General features: G+C 34.4%; 1 protein-coding gene across 6 annotated transcripts in view; it reads left to right on the top strand.

Annotated features, from left to right (window-relative positions):
* Window positions 1-15,394, top strand: part of LOC103489692 (protein TPX2-like) — a 38,330-nt gene extending 22,936 nt beyond the window's left edge. For 5 of the 6 annotated variants that reach the window (XM_051080903.1, XM_051080904.1, XM_051080899.1 and 2 more), the window contains 7 exons: window positions 13,941-14,016; window positions 14,095-14,160; window positions 14,306-14,368; window positions 14,491-14,563; window positions 14,656-14,700; window positions 14,778-14,850; window positions 15,241-15,394. In XM_051080903.1, coding sequence (XP_050936860.1) covers window positions 13,941-14,016; window positions 14,095-14,160; window positions 14,306-14,368; window positions 14,491-14,563; window positions 14,656-14,687 — 310 coding nt within the window. In that variant the 3' untranslated portion in view covers window positions 14,688-14,700; window positions 14,778-14,850; window positions 15,241-15,394. The remainder of the gene's footprint in view (window positions 1-13,940; window positions 14,017-14,094; window positions 14,161-14,305; window positions 14,369-14,490; window positions 14,564-14,655; window positions 14,701-14,777; window positions 14,851-15,240) is intronic. The other variant, XM_051080908.1, reaches the window with a different exon arrangement.
* Window positions 15,395-21,992: the final 6,598 nt, after the last annotated feature.

Here is a 21,992-nt window from a genome sequence, read left to right as displayed (position 1 = left end):
GATGGATCATACTTGCTAGTATTTTCAGAATGGTTGGACTTAATTTCGTTTTCAGTATGTTTAGTAACAACCTCGTTCTCATCAATACTGTCATCTCTGTCGATAATGACCCTATCAATACTATCCTGCTCACCCATATCTTCTGGAACAGTTATCTCGGACCCGTCATTCTCACCTGCCTTATTGTCGGTATGTGAGTTAGTTGAATTCATCTCAGACCTATCATTCTCTCTCATTTTGTTATTACTATGTGAGTTAATGGAACCAGTCATACCTTGATCTCTTGTTGGTTCAGAATCCTAGATTGGAGCTGTTAGAACAATAAGAGACTCAACTCTCTTTTCGAGATTCCTCCTATAGTAGGTTTTTCAAAGAACTTGATTTGTAGGTAGGACTGTACTGTGAGGGCTAGGTCAGGTAAGGTAACCATAGTAGGACAAGTAGACTCTAAACAAAGCATATAGTTAGATTCTTCACTCAAACTCTCCCCCTTGAAGTAGGCTAATGGGAAAGAAATGACGATCTTCAATAAAGGTGAAATCTATGGTACCAAAGTACTTTCGTGAAGATGGGTGGAAGCATTTATAGCCTCGTTGGTGTAGAGGATATCCAACAAACACACAAGCCTGAGCCCTAAGGGTAAATTTAGTTTGGTTAGGACCATGACTATGGACATAGGTAGGGCATTCGAACACCTGAAGGGGAATATCAAGGATGAGACGGGTGGAGGGATAGGATTCTTTGAGGCAATCTAACGGTGTCTGAAAGTGAAGGACATGGAAGGGCATGCGGTTGATGAGATGAGCGGTAGTGAGATGACATCACCCCAGAAATAGGAAGGAAGAGAAGTTGAAGGGCACGAGCAACTTCCAAAAGGTGATGATTTTTTCGTTTAGCAACCTCATTTTGTTGGAGGGTGTAAGCATAGGAACTTTGGTGAACAATTCCTTTAGAGGATAAAAACTCGTTAAAAGAGTGGTTTTGAAACTCACGATCATTATCGCTCTTTAGGTTTGCAATTTTTGTATTGAGTTGTGTTTCTATGGTGTGATAGAAGTCTCAGAAAGTGGATGTAACTTTGGATTTGTCGGAGATCAGGAAAACCCAAGTAAGACGAGTATGATCATCAATAAAGGTCACAAACCATCGTTTCTCGGAAGAGGTAGTGACATTGGATGATCCCCAAACATCATTATGGTCAAGAGTAAAAGGTCGGGTTGGTTTATAGGATTGTGAGGGAAACGAGACTCGGGGTTGTTTAGCAAATGCACACATCACAAGCTAAGGAAGAAACATCAACTTTAGAAAAGAGATGAAGAAATAGGTATTTTATATATTTAAAGTTGGGATGGCCTAAATGGAAACGCCACATCATAAGATCTTTTTCAGAAGTGGTAAAGTAGGAAGATAAAAGACTTGTCCTAGAAATGCTACTAGAGGAGGCATCATCATAAAGAAAGTAAAGACCCCTATTGTGTCGGGTAGTGCCAATCATCCTCCCTGAGCTCAGGTCTTGAAAAGAAATAAAATCAAGTAAGATTGTTGCTTTGCAGTCTAATTCACGAGTAATCTTGCTAATTGACAAGATTATATGAAATTTGTGGCACATGCAACACATTATGTAATGAGAACCCGTCAAAAAGAGAAATCAGCCTTTTTCTGACAATGGGAGCCAATGAGCCATTAACAATTCTTATCTTCTCATTTCCAGTACATAGAATGTAGGACACGAAGTGTTTAGAGGAATCAGTTAAATCATCTGTGGCCCCAAAGTCCAGGATCCAAAGATTCTTACCATCAATACTAATGAAAATAAAGGGCTGAGGTATACCTGACTGGACAATAGCTCGAAGTGTGGTTGGACTAGCATTCACATAGGAAGAGGATAAAGTAGGGAATAAGGTTACCAGATTCTCAGAATACATTAGTATAAGAGCGTTGGATGTCGTCCCTAAGGTAGCCTCAATTGTTGCAATATGTTGTCGAAGCTCTTTCAGTTGTTGTTGAGCTATTCCCGAAGAAGAAAAGGAAGCTTGCATGTTAGGGTTGGAATTTGTCGAAGGTTTACCAACCTTAAATATTGACTGAATTTGAGGGTTTTTAACATCGAGATGATAACTAAGGTCAGTGGGTGGCAGGGAATACGGATTTGACTGTCGAAGCGATGGTGGTCGATCGAAACTAGGTGGCAGCACATGAGTCTGCACGTGGGGGACACTATAGGCTGTCGATGAAGACAAAGGTGGCACAGTTAGGTCGACCGACGACGTCTGAACAGAATTGGCTGACGTGTGAAGCTCTGACGACAGTTTGTGGGCGGTTTCTAGCAGTGCAGACGACAAGAAAATCTGCAGAATTATGTTTCCCGACATTTTCTGAAGGCGGCGGAAAAATTCGTCCATGACACCATTGATCCGAGCATCGACTGCACCTACGATGGCGGCGTTAAAATTGGCCACTGTCCCTTCTGTTTGATTTCCATCACTAATTGTGTTGCTTAGGGTTTGTTCACTGTCCCGCTCTGATATCGTATTGAAAGTAGAGACAAAAAACACACAAATTTACGTGAAAACTCGAGTACCGGGAGAAAAACCACGATATTTTTTTATTATTATTTTCTGACAATAATACAATAGATACAAGAGGGGAATGAATAGAAAAATATAAAGAGATAAAAAATGAAAAGAATATTTAGGGAAAATCTTCCAATGGGTTAAGCTCACTAATTCTAACACATGTAACTCATAGTTTTCATTGATACCGTGGAATCTAGATGTCATATTTGAATATAATGTATTTTTCCAGTTTAAACTCTTGTTAACCATTTTTCTACTCTTGCTAACCATTTTAAGGATTTGATGTATGTATTCTAGTTTTTGTTAGTGTTGCTTGACAAACCATCTGTTGGGCCTCCTATTATCTTTTAGTATCAACTTAAGAGTAAAAAGGGACAGTTAGATTGTGAATAAGATAAAGGTTATATGTTATTGAAAGTTAGGAAAGGAGGGGAGTCGATTTTATTTTCACTTTGGAAGTTGTTTCCTTCTCAAAGAGTGGGACCAAACTTTGTATTCGTTTAAGTGCAAGTTCTTAATTTGAATAAGAATCACTATCTCGATTTCTATCACTAAATACATATGCACCCAAGGACATTGAGAAGATGACCTTTAGGACACATGAAGGGCATTGTGAGTTTTTGGTTATGCCATTTAGGTTAACTGATGCACTATCTACATTTCAAGGTTGATGAACAAAATCTTCCATTCTTATTTGCAGAAGTTTATTATTGTATTTTTTTTATGGTATTCTAATTTATTATTCAAGGATTGGAGGAACATTTGTCTCACTTGAAGGTGGTACCATCAGTTCTTAAAGATAACCAATTGTATGCCAACAGTCGTAAGAGCCTATTTGCTTGAGAATGAGTGTATAGTAGGGCATTCGATTTTGGGTAAAGTTGTAGAAGCTAATCCTGAGAAATTGTGAGCGATGCTTGGGTGGCCTATACTTACATCCATCAAAGAAGTTCATGGATTGACATGTGGTCATGAGAAATATCTTGCTTGACATGTTGTTATCAACACTTTATGCAAAACTATGGGAGTATGGTTTCCCCATTAAGTGAAGCCTATGTACGAGAGGGAGTTTATGGTAGTTGTCCTAGCTGCACATAGGTGATAATTTTATTTACTTGGACAAATTTTTTTGGGGAAAAACGATCAGTATGCCTCGTCATTTCTCTTAGACCAAAGTGTTGTTCACATCATAAAAAAAAATTTACAAGTTATTAGTGTAACACCCATCTGTGGTGATAGTTGGCACCAAGGATGAGGCGGTGCAGTAAGGGTAAGGCGAGGAAAGGCATTTTTGAAAGAAAGAAGAAACTACGTTTTGAAATGGGAGTTTAGGCTGGTGTCGAGAAGGGTTGCTGAGGAGTCAGGCGTTGAAGGCCTGAACACAATGAGAATATGCAATAGAGAAGTGGCTGCTTGGAGGGAAGAATGGAAAAGGGACAGGTGTCGTGTAGCTAAAATCTTGGATATGAGGTGGCAAAATTAAGGAATGCTAAATTAAGGATAAACCAATGAGGTGACATTTTTCGGGGTTTAGTAGGAGGTGACAGCAAGATAAAAGTCAAGTGTTGACTAAGATTTTTGAAGAAAGGTATATAGAGAAGGTATGGATCATTTTAAGGAACAGAAAGTAGAGATCAAGGAAAGAATGAAGTGCTAAAGAAAACATTGATTGAAGTGCTAAAGAAGGCGTTGACATTGTTGAGAAGAAGAAAGTTGGGAAGAGAACTGGAGTTAGAGATGAGTTAACCCTTTGAACCAAAATTAATTTAAAATGATGTTTAAACTCAAAATGTGTTGAAATTTATTCGAGCGTAATGATTTTAAATGTTTTTAAATGATGAAATGCTTTCCCAGAAAATAATTTTTTTAAAAGAGTTTCAAACAATTGGATTTGTTAATCAGAATAATAAGTCGAGTTTGCGTGCACCTCTGACAAACTGCTAGGCGTTGAGATGTGTCGCCATGGCAAATTGAATGTGTTGAGTTGTTGTTGACCTTATTACTTGAGTGTTGTCCACCTTAGTGGCTGGCAGTGTTGAGCTGTTGTCCACATTCAGGACCTCGGTGCGTTGAGTTATGCTCGGCCCAGGGGTGTACAGGTACAAGTTTGATGAGGTTTTGGCACATGGTGTCTTTAGTGAAGAGCTCATTATTAGATGAGTGCCAGGGAAGAAAGTGAATTTTAAAAGCGATTTTTTATTATAAAACATCTATTTTCTTCCAAATGTTTTAACTCATGTCACTCACTAAGCTTATTGGCTTAGACTTTCAAAGTTGTCTTCTTTTATTTCCTTTAAGTAGCTAAGAGTTTCAGGTGCCTTACAAAAGCTGTTGTTGCCTATGTTGTATAGAAATCTTGCATCCGCATCCCATATAGTTCCTCATTTTTTATATCTTGCTCTTCATAGCTGGTCAGTAAAAAGTGTATTGATTACAATGTGTTCAGTTGTACATTGAGGAAAAGTTGTAAATTGTAACAAGCATTTAATTCAATAAGAGTGATCATTATCTTTGTTGCTTCTTCACGTTGTTCGCTTTAGGTTTCCATTTGAGTGAAGTTTCAAGGATGTTAAGAGCAATTAAGTGTGTATCGCCAAGAAAATGAGTCATGCGTTGAATCTGGGAATTGTGTTAGGCGTCGAGTGTTACTTCACCAAGGGATGTGGATGTTGTGTAACGACCCAACTTTTTATACTAAGCTGAGGTTATTACTGAAAAGAAAACAAAAACTTTCTTAAAAAAAAATGGAAAACAAAACTAAATTTTATAATCAAACCTCAAGTACTCACTCAAATCATAAATAAACTAATGTAAGTAGAAATAAATCTAAAAAATAAAATCCTAATTCGCACCCTATCTAGGTTTAAAAGAATAATAATGAAAGTACAAAAATAATGAAATAAAAACTAATAACATAATGGTGGAAGTAAAACGTTTCCCTATGGCACGCCACGGTCTCTTCTTGTCATTCGCCAACTTTCCTTTACCTCTACCTCTACCTTTACCTTTGCTTGTAAAATTAAACATTAAAGGGTGAATATAAAAAATATACTCAATAAAGGACCTACTACTAGTCTCGCTAGGTGTCTGTTAATTTTTCTATTAGAGTCCTGTGAAGTAGTACCCCTCAACTGACACGTTCCCAAATACATGCAATCTGTAATCCCATAGGAACATCTCTGGTCTTTGGTGAACCCAAAGGAACACCTAGGACAAACTGGTCTTTAGTGAACTTGAAAGAACACTAAGACAATTAGGCTATGGGTGATCTAGTTGGACTACACAATCATAAAAGGTAGTGATCCCAAGGAACACTCATGTGGGTATGATTTTGATAGATAAAGCTAACAGTACACCTTATCGATAACATGTAGCATAACATAACATCATAAGCATGACATGAATATTAATCATAACATTCCTAATCATGAGATTAATATTTCATGCACTAACATCAACAACATCAATCATTATCATCAACATAATTCAGTCATAACTCTCGGTCATCATAACATAAACTCAGTCATGACTATCAATCATCATAAATATAAGCACATTGTGCATATTAGCTACATCAATGCAGAATGAAAAATTACATGCAAGCTCTTAACTTCAGTTCGAAGGTTTAGTAGGAGAATCTCTTACATGGAGATTGGAAATTAGCTTAATCCAAAAATATAATCCTGACAGCAAGATCAAGCTTCCCAAGAGAAATCCTAAACAGTAAGGGTAAAATATACAAAGTTCAATAACTTAATTAACAATTGCTTAAAGACCCAAGAATCCTATTAATTCAACTTACCCAGAGTTGAGGTTGAATTCCAATTTAACCTTAGACTTAAGAAAATTTCACAACACAAACTCCCACTTGATCTAACCAGTCATTTAAGAAAAAAAATCAACTTAAACCAAAACTAAACTATTTGGGATTCAAAACTAATATTTGTTGGACATGAACCAAAGCCCAAACAAATACTCACCAAAACTTACCAAAACAGGTGGGAGAAGGCAAAAACTAGGCTTGACTAGAAGAAGAGATCGGCTGGGTTGGGCTTGGATTGGCTGAAGGTGCGTGCGGCTCGAAATGAAGAAGATGGCTCGAGCACGGCTTTAGGCTATGAACGGGCTTGGCTCGGACTCATTAGAGGTTGCAAAGCAAGGAAGACGGCTCGGGTCGTTTGACTGCTTTCAACGACGATTGACGGAGGGGATATGACAGCTGACGGGTGAACAGAGACCACGCGATGGCCGATGGACGAACAAAAGGATTGGCTTCGACAGATAACTCGAACAGATGGAGACGGGCGAAGAATGGCGTGCAGCGAAGGGATCGGCTTGCGGCTTCACGACGACTTGACCGAGACGATGGAATCGACAACAAGAAGTGGCTGGTGTGCGACAGTTGTTGATCAGAGATGGGTGGCGACGGACTTGAGTGGTTAGGATTTGTGAGGAAGAAGACGGTGAGTTAGGGTTTCCAATGAAGAAGATGATGAATAGTGAGATTTCACGTTTTCCAAGGACATATTTAATTGAAAATAATAATAATTAAAATTATTATTATTATTTTCTTTTCTTTTTTCCTTAATTCAAAACAAAATTCAACTCTTCTCTCTCTTCATTTAAAACCCATTAAATCTCCTTTTCAAACTTAAATATTTTCTCTCTTCAATAACTCCCACCAAATCACACATCTTCTTTTATCCTTTTCTCCAAAAAATAACTATATTTTTTTCCAAAAATTATATTATTCTCAAAAATTATATTATTCTTAATTTATTCACAATTTAATTAATTAATTAATTAATTATATATAATTATAATTCCCTCAACTTCACCAATAAAAAAAATCCACCGAACACAATTCACTTAAATCAAATCTTTCCACCAAAAATTCCAAATTTCAAATAATTAATTTAATACTTTCCCAAAATATCTAATCAATTCTAATTTCTACATTACATAATTTCAACAATTAAATCAAATACCCAAAATAATTTCAGCATTAGTCAAAATTAAACTTAAGATAAGTAAGATTTAAAATTACTTTAATTTGGGGCATTACATGTTGATACTTCTCTCACCTATTGCATCTCCTCTCGGTTTAAGTAGGTAAATTAGGAGAGGTGTGATAATAAGACTATGACTTTGAGGTGAAATATAAATCTAGTTCTTCAAATAAGGTAGCCAATAATTTGTCTAGAGTATAAAATTAGTGGGCTTGGCCCTTAAGGTATTGATGGAAGATTATGAGAATATTTTCCCTTATTCTTAAATCTTTTCCTTTTTTTATTCCCTTGTATATTCTATTTATTTTCCTCATTGTACCTATTGTAAAATTCATTAGAAAATAATAACAACAAAATATCGTGGTTTTTCTCCCGGTACTCGGATTTCCATGTTTATCGGCGTGTGCTCTTTGCCTCTACTTTCAATACTTTCAATGTGCAACACTCTCATCATTTGGTTCCAACACTTTTGAATGTTCAAAAGATAAGAAATGAGATAGAAAAGAACCCAAAATTGGTAAGTTTTACTATCCAACTAAAGAATGACAACAGTAGTGTGTCCCATTATATGTTGCAACAAGGAGTACTCAAATAAAAGGGAAGGTTAATATTGTCTAAATCATCTTCACTGATCCTTACAATTATACATACTTATCAATTTTGTCATAGAGTAAACTAACTCTCATGTAGAAAAGAACCCAAAATTGGTAAGTTTTACTATCCAACTAAAGAATGACAACAGTAGTGTGTCCCATTATATGTTGCAACAAGGAGTACTCAAATAAAAGGGAAGGTTAATATTGTCTAAATCATCTTCACTGCTCCTTACAATTATACATACTTATCAATTTTGTCATAGAGTAAACTAACTCCCATGTAGCTTCACTTTCGGGCTTGAGGCTCATAGAGTATGGTGTTGTTTAAAAAAGCTTAACTGTATGATAAGTATGTATAATTGATAAAATTGATAAGTATGACAAAATGGATAAGTATGTGTAATTGTAAGGGTTGCCCGAAAGTGAAGCTACATGGGAGTCAGTTTACTCTATTTTTGTCCGTCTAAATCAATAGTTTCCTACATTTTTGTCCGTCTAAAAAAGCCTAACTCTATGTTTGTCCTCAAGGTGAAATGTAGGAAACTGACTCCCATGCATTGTCTAAATCAGTTCCATGCTCTTTCTGTTTGTCCGTTTGTTTGTGGGTGAAAAGTCGTGCTCCTTTTAAGTATGGTGTCCATAGTGTATAACAGTTCCTTCCAAAAGTTGCTAAGAAAACTTTTGTCTCTATCTGAAATGATTGACTTAGGAATGCCATGCCTTCTTACTACCTTATCAATGAATTCTGCTGCTACTTGCTTGGTTAAGAATGGGTGTTTCAAGGTGATGAAATATGCATATTTGCTTAATCGATCTACCACCACCATAATCACATTCATGCCCCCTGCTTTAGGAAGTCCTCCTATGAAGTCCATAGTCCAATCTTCCAAAATTCTTTCCAGTATGGGTAGTGGCTGAAGAACTCTTGCTGGCTTGGTAGCTTCATACTTATTTCTTTGACATATCTCGCATTGCTCTACATAGCTCTTAATGTCGGCCTTCATTCCCTTCCAATAAAGCTCTCCACTCATCCGTTTGTAGGTTCTTAGGAAACCTGAATGGCCTCCAAAAATAGAGTCATGGAATGTATGCAAAAGGCTCGGTTGAGAGATGATGATTTGGATAACACTACCCGTCTCTTATACAATAGCTTGCCGTTAACCCATGAGTACTTTCCTTCAGGTGGGTGGTCAGATTGAAGTTGTTGCGTTAGTTGTTGGAGTTCTTCATCTTTCTCAACTTCTTTGGTGACTATTTCCATATCCACAATGCCTGATGTTGACATTGTATTCAGCTCCGGTAAGTTTTCCACCTTTGAGAGTGCATCGGCTGCCTTATTTTGTAGTCCGGGTTGGTACAGAATCTCAAAATCATACCCTAAAAGCTTGGTTAACCATTTTTGGAACTGTGGTTGGACCTCTCTCTGTTCCAGCAGAAACTTCAAAGCTTTTTGATCCGACATATTCTTCCCAAGAGATAATGCCGCCATTTTTGTACTGATGACACTACCGCCATCAATTCTCTTTCGTAGATCGATTTGGATTGAGTCCTTGGCGATAGCTTTTGGCTAAAGAACGTGATGGGGTGGCCATTCTGTGATAGTACTGCCCCTAATCCACTACCTGACGCATCAGTTTCTACCATGAAGGGCAGGGACCAATCAGGGAGTGCCAGTATTGGTATTATGGTCATAGCCAGTTTCAAATTTTCAAAAGCAATAGTGGCTTCTTCATCCCATTTAAAAGAGTTTTTCTGCAACAATTTGGTCAAGGGGTTTCAATATCTCCATAACCTTTGACAAAACGTCTATAATACCCAGTCAGCCCTAAAAACCCTCTTAATTCAGTTACATCCTTAGGTTAGGGCCATTGTAACATGCTGTGTACTTTATCCTGATCGACTTCCACCCCTTTTTTGGATATGATATGGCCTAGATATTGTATTTGGGAATGGGCAAACACACATTTTTTTTCTATTAGCATACAACTGGTTATCCCTCAATACTGCAAACACCATACTTAAGTGCTTCTCATGCCAAGTTATGTCTGAACTGTAAATGAGTATATCATAAGAAAAAACCAGTACACAGCGTCTGAGGAATGGTTTGAATACCAGGTTCATGAGGGATTGGAAAGTGGCCGGGGCATTCGTCAGTCCAAATGGCATGACCAGGAATTCATAGTGGCCCTCGTGTGTTCGAAACGTCGTCTTTTCAATATCCTCTTCTTTCATTCTGATCTGGTGGTAATCAGATTTTAGGTCCAGTTTTGAAAAAATCGTGACCCCATGTAGTTCATCGAGTAGCTCTTCAATCACTGGTATGGGGAATTTATCAGCTATTGTGATTTTGTTCAATTTTCAATAGTCCACACAAAACCTCCATCCACCATCTTTCTTCTTTACCAACAGCACGGGACTTGAGAAAGGGCTATGATTGGGTCTGATTATCTCTGTCTGTAGCATATCTGCCACCAGTTTCTCTATCTCTTCCTTTTGAGCATGACCGTACTTATAGGGACGTACATTGATAGGTTTTTGTTCTGGTAATGTGAGGATGCGATGGTCTATATGTCTTTTGGGTGGTAAGGTTTTTGGAGTGTCAAACAGGTCAGAATATTGGTTTAATAGGAATCTAATCATCGGTAAGTCTTCCTCTTCCCCTTGTGGGTTCTGTGTTTTACTTCCCCTGAAATCATCCTCTGTCTCGTAGTTTTGCCATTCAATTAAGAATCCCTGGTCCTCCGATTCCCATGTTTTTTCTATTGTTTTCAATGAGCATTCGGCTCTAATCAGGGAGGGATCACCCTTGAGAACCACCTTGCTTTCCCCATTCCAAAACACCATTGTTAATGAGGGCCAATGGACTTTCATGGTGCCAGTCGTATCTAACCATTGCATTCCCAAAACTACGTCCACTTGTCCTAACTCTACGGCTAGGAAATCAGCTACAATAGTCAGCCCCTTCAGTTGGATTCCTACTCTTCGGCAAATCCCCTTCCCCTTACAACTCGTGCCATCCCCAATGGTAACCCCAAATTGAGTGCCGCTGTCCATGGGAATCTTCTTCTCCTTGACCAACTCATAATGGATGATGTTGTGGGTTGCCCCACTATCGATCAATACGATTATCTCCTTTCCCTTGACTTCTCCCCTCAGTTTCATAGTTCCTTTGGTTATCAAACTGGTAATGGTTCGATATTCGACCACAACTTCTTCTAAGTCGTCCATCTGTTTGAGTTCCATTTGCTCTGCCTTTTGGGAATCTATATTTTCCCCTTCTTCGACACTTTCTTCTTCATTCAGTATAAAGAGCATGAGCTCCCTTTTTTCTTTAATCATACAACGGTGCCCATGAGAGTATTTCTCATTACACCTAAAACAGTGTCCCCGTTCCAGTCTCGACCTGAACTCTGCATCCGAAAGCCTTTTAACCGGTGGTTCCCCCTTGTGGTAACTCCCTTTTAGAGGTATTATAATCTGTATCATCTGGAATCCATTTTTTCGTATGTTCCTTTTTCGTCGTTCCCTGGGGTCTTAGTGTTAGCCGGTTCTCCTCCTTTAGACTCCTGAATTCCCAGCTCCGCTCGTGACAATTTGAGAGCCAAATTGCGGTCGTTCACCAATTGTGCTGCCTTCATGCATTCTTCTAATGTCTGAGGGTGGCGACTAACCACTTCCGCTTGCAATGCTGGCTCTAATCCTGTCAAGAAGGCGTCCCGGAGTACACTCTCTGCCATGTGAGGGAGGGATGCTGAGTAGTTCACGAACTTTTTGACATAATCAATGTAAGATCCATCTTGTTGAATCCTTATAAGTCCGACCCCCAAACTCTTCTGTCCGGTATCCCTAAAGAACTCAAACATTCAGGTTTTTAAGTCCTCCCATGATTCCACCTTCTTACGGTTGTGACTCCATCTATACCAATCTACTTCATCTTGTCCGTAGCTTACCACCGCCACCTTCACTTTCTCAGCTTTTGACAGATTATTAATTTCAAAAAACTGTTCTGCACGATATACCCAGGACTCTGGATTTTCTCCCAAAAACATGGGCATCTCCAACTTCTTGTACTTGCTTCGATCGACTGTGCGTGTGTTCACCTCAGTTATCACGTCTAACTCTTCCATTTTGCCTTTGAGTTTCATGTCGGATCCATCGGAGGTGCCTGACTCTTCTTTTTTCTTGTAATATTGGCTTCCGTTTTCTCATTTCTTCCGTCAGGCATCCATGCTTTTTTTCATTTCGAGTATCATCTCCTTAAGGCTTAGTACTTCTTTTTCCGTTCCTTCCAGCCTTTCTTCCACTTGTCGCTGCGCCATCAGTCTTGTAATTATTCCTAGCTTGTCGTGGCTCTGATACCAATTGTGAAATTCCTCACTTCTATAATACTATTTTAATTACTTTAATGGCAGAAACAGAGGCAGCACTCTGTAGTTATATATTTATAATGCCAAATAGCAATAGATACAAGATGATGAAGGAAAATAACAAGGAAATAACAACAGAAAACAATAAAACATACCCTCAATCCTCTAAAGACTAGGGTAATCCTCCTCAGCCGCCAAGGGCTTTCTCATCATGAAACTCATAATATTTTTCCTACCTCCCCTGGTCCCTTACCTCTAGTACTTATAGGACAAGCTCCTAAATAAGACAAAAGACATTATCCTGTCGGGCCCACATGCTATTCCACTATCCCATTCTAATTCTTTCTTCCATCCAGGTTGTCCTATGGGATTACATTCTTACCCTTTCTTTTATATACATTAATAATAGGAGGCCTAACAGTCTACTTGGCTTCCTTGGGGTGAATGGTATAACAAAACATACCATGCTTCTACGGGAGTTACCCCCGTTTCAAGTTGTTTATGGTCATATGCCCCACCATTAGTTTACTAGGGATTTTTCTACGTCTAGTTTGACTTAAAGATCAGCAACTTCGTGATTGAGATATAGCCTAATTAGTTCTGAAGGATAGTTTAAGATATTGCGTTATTAGTTTTGAAGGATAGTTTGAAGAAATTTGCTGATTTGTTCCAAGTTGGGGATTGAGTTTCTGTATAGATAGACATACTTGAGCAGGTTTACAAGCAAGAAGTTGTCCCCTGAATTTTTGGCCCTTACGAGGACAACAGGTGACACCTATTAGTCCATATTAATCCCCAACCCCGATATATGCCTCTCATTTTGCTCTCCTAACAAAACAAAATCAGTTGTTACCGAACAAAATTGATCTAAGCTGATGCAAAATGGTTCGGTTTTCGAATTAAAACCATGGTACCTTCGGTTTTTTATTGGTTCAACAAGACTAGAAATCAATATGCTCAGTTCAGTCTACAGTTCCACCCAAGATCGGGCCATGAACACCCCTAGCGGTAGCATTTATTAGTAAGGTTAGTTAAGTTTTAAAAATCTAAATTAACTTCACCACTGGCGACAATTCCATCTATGAATAAAAGCACTCAAAGATCCCTATTTCTCTTGGCACCAAGGTTCTTGTTTCATGGTGTTTATAGTAACAGATACCACACCTGTTTTCTGTCTATTGTCCCACATAGTTTGCTCATTTGAGTTTGTATTATTTAACAATATTTCGTATTCTCAGTTGCAACTGCAATCGACTTCCCATAGACTTGTGAATATACAATTTTTTTTTTTTTTTTTTTTTTATCTTTTTAATTTGCCAGCAGGTGTTACTCGTGTTTATCATTTATTCTAATATTGTTGTTATCTTACAAAAGCTATTCTCCATCCAACAGGCCAAGTCCTCTTCACGATATGAAACAAGAGAAATGTGTAAAAGCCGAAAAATGTAAAGCACGACCACTTGATAAGGTTGTAAAACTCATAGTATTTGAACCCGTTATTTTCTGAATAATTTGCCTGATTTGAGTCCTAAGCTCCTTCATACAGATGCTCTCAAATAATGAAGAATGTGATGTCTTTGTGAGTCGTAAAGATGGAACATCTGTCTACAAGGTGAGTCTCATTTTATCCCATAGAATTGCAATTGCACAAATAAATATAAATCACATTTTGATACTTTAACTTTCATGTTTATTCTACTTTGATCTCTAAATTTTCAAACATTTCGTGTTCTATTTTGTTCGTCGGAGTATTCTAGGAATTCAACTGTCTAGATCAAAAGAGATGTTCGGACGAGCTACCAACCAAATTACTTAGCAAGGTACCAAAAAATTATGAATCTCAAGATTTCTTCTTCATCTTATCTAATATGTGAATGTATTATAGTAGATATTCTAATACTAACTTGTTTTATTTGTGTCAACAATTTTACGTCATCCTCAGCTCACCCTTTCGTCGGATTGTAATCAATGCGGTACAAAATTTCATTGCAAAATGCATTTTCCGGACAACATACGTTAGCTTCTTTTATCATCTCCATTTCATTAATTATTACCTGAAAAAACTTATTCATATACCCAAAAGTCGTTTTAATTTCTTTTATTTTAGTGCTCAAAAGAGAATGTCACGGGCTTCCGTAATCAAGAGCATGAGGTATACTTGAGATGTCTTTATTATAGTTTAGGATTAATTAATTATGTTCTCATCATGTCATTGGATTCAAATTGTAGGTCATTGATACTTTTGCCAAACTCACGATGGCTTGTTGCGAAGCGAGACCTAACATTGAGATCACACTAACAGGTAATGCTACAACCTTTAATCTAAACCTAAAATTAGGATTTTAACTAATAAAGCCTTGTCTATTTTGTTTTTGGTTTTTTTTTATATATAAATTAAGCTCATTAGAGTTAGGTATTTCAGTAGTACTCGTTTTAAATAATTTTTTTTATCAAGGCTAATTCCCCTGAGTAACACTTTTAAGGTTAGAATTGAGTGAATAACATTTTTAAAAGAATTGCATATATAAAAAAACCTATAGGTAGTATGTTCTATTGCTTAATAGGCTCCTATTGGTGATATAGTCATACTTTAATAATAGTTGGTTAATTTTTATAAATATAATAAAACACCAAAATAATTACGGCTTGTGTAATAAAATAAAAAAGTTAATGATATTTTCTTGAATTTCAGGTTTGCCCTTGAGTAATGTGGATGATTATTCACTTCTTTTCTTCTTCTTCTTAGCAATTTAATTCATCTCCTGTTCATATTATTAATTTTTTCATATTTACTTCTTGAGTTACAATATTATGATTATTTATGTAAATATTTACTAATTTCTTCATTTCCTTCTCCAAAGTTTCTTCCTTCTTCATTTCTCATCTTCTTTTTTCTTTTTGGTACAAGATTTAAATGATATTGATACAAAATATAAACGATCGTATGTCAATATCTAAACGACCAGTTGTCTATCCCAATATAGATAGAGATAAACCACTATCGTTAATAAATCGTTTAGATTTGGTAGAAGATCATTTAGATTGGGTACAAGATCATTTAGACTAGGTACAAAGGTACAAGATCGTTTAGACTTGCTACGAGATCGTTTAGATTTGCTACGAGATCGGTTTAGACTTATTACGAGATCGTTTAGATTATGTACAATGGTACAAGATTGTTTAGATTTGGTACAAGGGTGCAACATTATTCAGATTTGCTATGAGATCGTTTAGACTTGCTATGAGATCGTTTAGACTGAGTACAAAACCATTTTTTCATGTTGGTGTGACCGATTAATTGCGGCGTATTTTTATAATGAAAGATTTAGAGAAAATACCTAATTTGACTAGGATATTTCACAAATGTCCTAAATTAAAATTTTTTATCTTGATTAGGATTTCCTATATTTTTAGGACAATTTTAACGTTATCATTAACATTAATTATATAGATTTTTCGAAACTGAAATATATATATATATATATATATATATATATATATTATTTACATTATATTGCTCATTATTGTCTAAGTTCTAATTTCTTTAAATATTATAGTAATTAATGTGAAATTATCATTGTAATGAATTAAACGTTACCTTATTTTCTTAATTATAATATTATTCATTATTAACAAGTATGGAAATAATTTTTAAAAAATATCATAATGAATTCCAGTAATGAATATTATATTTCATATTATTTTCGTCACCGCCTAATTCATCCCAATTTTCCATCCGATGCAGGTAACTTGGTATTCTTCAATTACGTTAATTTCTTCAGTCAAACCCATTTTCTTCAAGTAAGCCCGACTCCGTCATTGAAAATTCTCAACATTCTTTCAATTTCGGTACATCTAGTTTCCTTATGGGACTCTTGCAAATATGAGAATTATAGTATCATAAATTAGGCCAATAGCACATCATTTTTACATTTGCAAAAATAGCAAAATTGAAGCTCAGCCCGCATTTTAAAATTACGAAATTACGAAGTTACCCTTCAGTCATTACTGATACACCAATATATACGGTTGATACACCAATATGTACGGTTGATACACCAATATGTACGGTTGATACACCAATATATACGGCTGATACATCAATATATACCATTGATACATCAATATATACCGTCGATACACCTAATTTGATGTACTGCTTGTACACTTTGTTTTACTCTATAATACTTCACTGATACATATTATTAGTTTAAAACACTTGATATGTTGTTGATACACTCAATCAATTAAATACACTTGAAGCACTAAGAATGATACGCTTTATATATCGTTGATACACTTGTTATCGTTTCTTGATACACTCGATAGATTTAATACACTTAATCACTTGCTAAACTTTATTGATACATATTATTAGTTTGATACACTTGATATGTTGTTGATACAGTTGCTCAACTGTTGATATACTCAATCAATTAAATACACTTTGATGCAGTAAGAATGATACACTTTATATATCATTGATACATGTTATATATCGTTGATACACTTGTTATTGTTTGCTGATATACTTGATAGATTTAATACACTTAATCACTTGCTAAACTTCGTTGATACATATTATTAGTTTGAAACACTTGATATGTTGTTGATACACTCAATTAATTAAATACACCTGATGCATTAAGCATGATACACTTTATGTATTGTCGATACAGTTGTTATGATATGTTTACAATCTTAATAACATGTTGAACATCATTATCGCCTATAGTCAACAATTTAAAACTGAAAATTCAATACATGACTCAACCTGAATTTCAGTATGAATCAAGTTCACAAAAGAATCAAATGATGATATCGCTCCATTAACCAAAACACAATTTGTTTTGTAATCCACGTAGTAATGTTGCTCATCCCATTGACCACTTATTGACCACTTTGAAAAACAATTACAGCCAATTTAACCATAACTACAATAAACTGCAACAATTTTAGAAAAATAAAAAACACGTAGTAAGTATATCAGTCAACTAATACATATCATACCGTTGATATAAAAAACTGATACAAATTAAAAAAAAACAGAACCGAACGTAACTAAATAAGACCAAACTGATCTACAAAGTTAATTTTGATAAAAGATATTATGAACAAATAAAAGAGATGAGGAAGAATTAATCGTAGCCCTAATTTTAATAAATAATATATGAGAAATTTACAGAAATAATATTAGAGCTTCAAAAAATGGAAAGAAATACATACATAATTATTGTTTTCCCTGAAGAAAAAATGAGGAGAATAGGAGAAGAAGACGAGGAGAAGATGATAAAAAAAAAAAAAAGAGAAGCCGACGAAGGGGGAGAAATCTAAGAGAATGAAACTAAAGAGAGAAGAGAAGGACGGTGGAGAAGAACAGTGGAGAAGAGGCAGAAGAAGACGAGGAGAAGAGAAGTAGGTGAATAGGAGAAATGGTGAAGAAGAACGATAGAGAAGAGAAGAAGAAAACGAAAAATGAAGGAGAACAATAAAGAAAAACGAAAGAGGAAGAGAAAACACTAAAGAAGGGCAATTTTGAAATAAAAAGAATAAAATAAGAAATATCAACCAAAATTAAAAAGTTGCTATAATTGCAAAATTGAAAATGTTAGTGTTAATATTGTTAAATTTGATTTTTATTGTGCCACCCAATACAATTTCCCTTTCCTTATTCACGTAATCCTATTTCCTCCATTATTGATTTCGATTTCGTTCTTCACCAATTCTCAGATTATTTCGCTTTTTCGTTATCCTCATACTTTCGATTAGTTATCTTTCTCAATTCCTCATATTTTTTCTTACTCCATTACATCATAGATTTCCTAGGACGTTTTAAACTTCGATTCCGTAATATTTGCATTTCGATATATATCACTTGATATATACAATTTATAAATATATGTTAACGTAAAGTTTCCAAAAAATATGATATACCGGTTATGTTATTTAGTGTATATATACCCCTTCATATTGGAATAATACATATAAATTGACATACATTTATTGTAAAATAGAATATGTTAACTTCATTTATGAATAATATATGAAATAATACATTGTATATTTTATGAATGAAAGGTTATGTTTTCAATTTGTTAAATTGGTTTATGTATTTTATTTCAAATATTCATATAATATATAAATAATAGTAAGTTATGTTTGAAACAACAGTGATTATATATGAAGGATGATATATTAAATGTAATAAATTAAAGAACTTTGATTAGTGTAATGGAAATTTATCAAAAATATATGAAAATAAAATAATTGAACTAAAAACTGAAATATAAATATTTCAAATAAAATTCTAAAACAATATACTAAAATCTAATAATAAGAAGGAAAAACTAATTCAATAAGAAAAAATTGCATCTTTTTCGGCTATGACCAACATGTCTACAACGGCTACATTTAATACGTCTCTTGAACTCTATTTTATTCGACCAATTGAACGTTTTACATTCGGTGGGAGGATGACAACTTTAACTTCTATATTATTGAATATATGCAGTAGTATATTTGTAACAAATCACAGAACATAAACGTATTTTGCAGTAGTATATATGTAAGAAATAAAAGAAAATACTAATGGAATCAAGAAAAAATAAAGAAAACGATACGAAACATGAAGAAAAAAAAAAACTGAATTATATATGTCACTAAATACCTGTTATTGTATATATATAGATGTATATACTGATAACATCATCTATGTATGCAGTGATATATAATGAAATTCAATAATTTATGTATTATTGAATATATGCATTAGTATATATGTAACAAATCACATAACATAAATATGAATAAGATGTATATATCTGATAAATCACATAATAGAAGTAGATTAAACAGTTGTATATAAATGTATATATTGTTCATGAAAACTTTACTAAACAAAAATATGAATAAGATGATCGAAATATACCGTAATTATTGAATATATGTAGTAGCATATAAATTGAGTAAGAAAAAATTACAAAACATGAGAAAAAAATCTGTGTATATATTATTGAATGTATGCAGTAGTATATATGTAACAAACCACAAAACATATATGTATTATTCAGTAGCATATGTGAAAAATCAAAATAGGAGGAACATTGTTGGAATATATGCTATGAAACGAAAGAAGAAAGAACAAATTTTTGAAGGAAAAAATTGTATATTCTACGAAACGGAAGAATAAATAATATAAGAAAAAAAAAAGACTAACCGTATCACAAGAAGCAAATCGAAAGGGAAAAAGAATGAACAATTTTCTTTTGTAATAAAAATCGAAGAAAAATACCGAAGATGGAATTGATGATCGTGAGAAAATAACTTTTGGTTGGACATGAAATTGAAAATATTTATTTTGTAGGATAATTAAAAATATTATTACCATAAAAATAATATTTTATACCATATTTAAATCATTCTGAAGATAATAAATATTACATTAATAAATGAAAATATATATGTATTAATAATTAAGGAAGTTACAATTGATATAATAAATATGATCGTTGATAATTAAGAAAAATATTATTCAAGATTAATGAAATTTGGGTAATAAGGTAAATTTGTCCATTCTTTTGTGAAAAATGTTAGTTCATTTAGGACTTTTATGAAATATATTAAAAAAAAAAGACCCATTGTATAATATCATATAGCAATTTAGACTATTATAGTTGAAACTCTTTTTATTATTTTACGTTGTGGGCCTATTGACTTTTTCCTTTTTCAAAATTATTCTATATGGTATAATTATTTTCGTTTTTTATTCTATTTTTTAAAAAATTCATTAGTGGTTGAATCTAAATTTTGTTACATATGCAAATTTTGCACCATGTTGATAATATTTTTGGTTTAATAGTTCCAAATTTAAAATAGATAGTAAGTAAAATCTTCCTCGACTTTTTGTTTGATAAGTAGATTAATTAAAAGCATTTATAAATCGGTGGCTGTATTCCGTTTTGAATGTTTACAACAAAATATATCCAACATTTGATCCAAATTTGTATTTATTCCTTTGGTTAAAAACTAGTTTTGGTACCTAAACTTTCACAAAAGTAACAATTTGGTCTTAAACTTTGGTTTGTATCGATTTAGTCCATGTACTTTCAATTTTATATTAATTTAGCCTTTAACTTTGGTATGTAATAATTTAGTCCATATACTTTCAATTTTGTAACAATTTAGTCCGAACGTCAAAAAATTCATCAAAATTTGATGTTAATTTTTATTATTTTATGATAGAGACTTTGTATTTTATAAAATTATTGAGTCTTTGATTAGTTTATCGGTTTAGTTATGCATGCAAGAAATCTTATCAGATTTCCAAAGTAATTTTTATGATGGGAACTAAATCGTTAAAAAATTTAAACTGCAAAGACTAAATAGTTATATAATAAGGACTCAAGTTTAGAGACTAAATTGTTACTTCTATAAAAATTTATTTACCAAAAATAATTTTCTAGGAAGCACTGACACATTACTTTTGATGGAGTGTTTGTGTTTGACACTAAAACGCGTTAGCGATTACAATCACACTTTCGCAAGCATCTCAATGTGATTGTGAACAAATGTTTCGGTCCGAGAAAAATGTTTTAGGAAACAAGTTTAAGAGGAAAAGGTTTTTGCAAACATTTAAAAGCGTGTTTGACGAAATAAGATGGGTTATAAGACTATAAGCTACAAGGGACAACAACTCGTGAGTTTTAAGCTATGATGATAAGTTTTACCCTCATATAGTAGGTGGCAAGCGATCATACAACATAATAGTTACTTGTAAAGCAAACTAACAAACAAAATGAAATACATAGGATGAAACGCTGTGATAAAATGAAGTGGGAGCAGGCATTCAACTATAAGCGACCGGCTTTGAATAAAGTATGACCATAACATTATCCCCTACTCAAATGGTTGATGACCTCGCGAATCGACTCTGTTCGAACTCAACAATACGTTGAGCAATTGTCTGGAGGATTTTTGTGTATTCTACATTTGACTTCTCTATCTTAGTGGCTCTTCCACTCCTCTTGGGAAACTCCCATCTGTTGCTTCGGTATTCTAACTTGGTTGCCAAATGTTGGGGGCCTTCTACTGACTTTGTTCTTGACATCTCTCTTTAACATTGTAGACGGATGCTTCGAAACATCACATTGTTTTCCAGTATGGTCGAGATAATAGAATTTCAAATTTCTCACGTGGATGACAAGATGAACCTTTATCCACAAAGTCAAATACACCCCTTAAAGAGGCTTTTCCGACTTTGTCGGCAACTTTCACGGATCTTTTATATTCTCTTGTGCTTATTCCGTAATGTGGTAAATCATTGGCCATGATATCCTATTTCTATTACATCATTCTATCCTTAAAGAAATTTGTCTTTGAGTTTTAAAACGGAAATGAAGGTAAAAATAAAAAAGTAAGCCACCCGAAAGGAAACATCTTGGAACA

Source organism: Cucumis melo, chromosome 1 (genome assembly GCF_025177605.1).
Source record: "Cucumis melo cultivar AY chromosome 1, USDA_Cmelo_AY_1.0, whole genome shotgun sequence".
Lineage (NCBI taxonomy): Eukaryota > Viridiplantae > Streptophyta > Magnoliopsida > Cucurbitales > Cucurbitaceae > Cucumis > Cucumis melo.
Note: the sequence above shows the minus strand (reverse complement) of the source record. Positions and strands in the feature narration are given on the sequence as shown.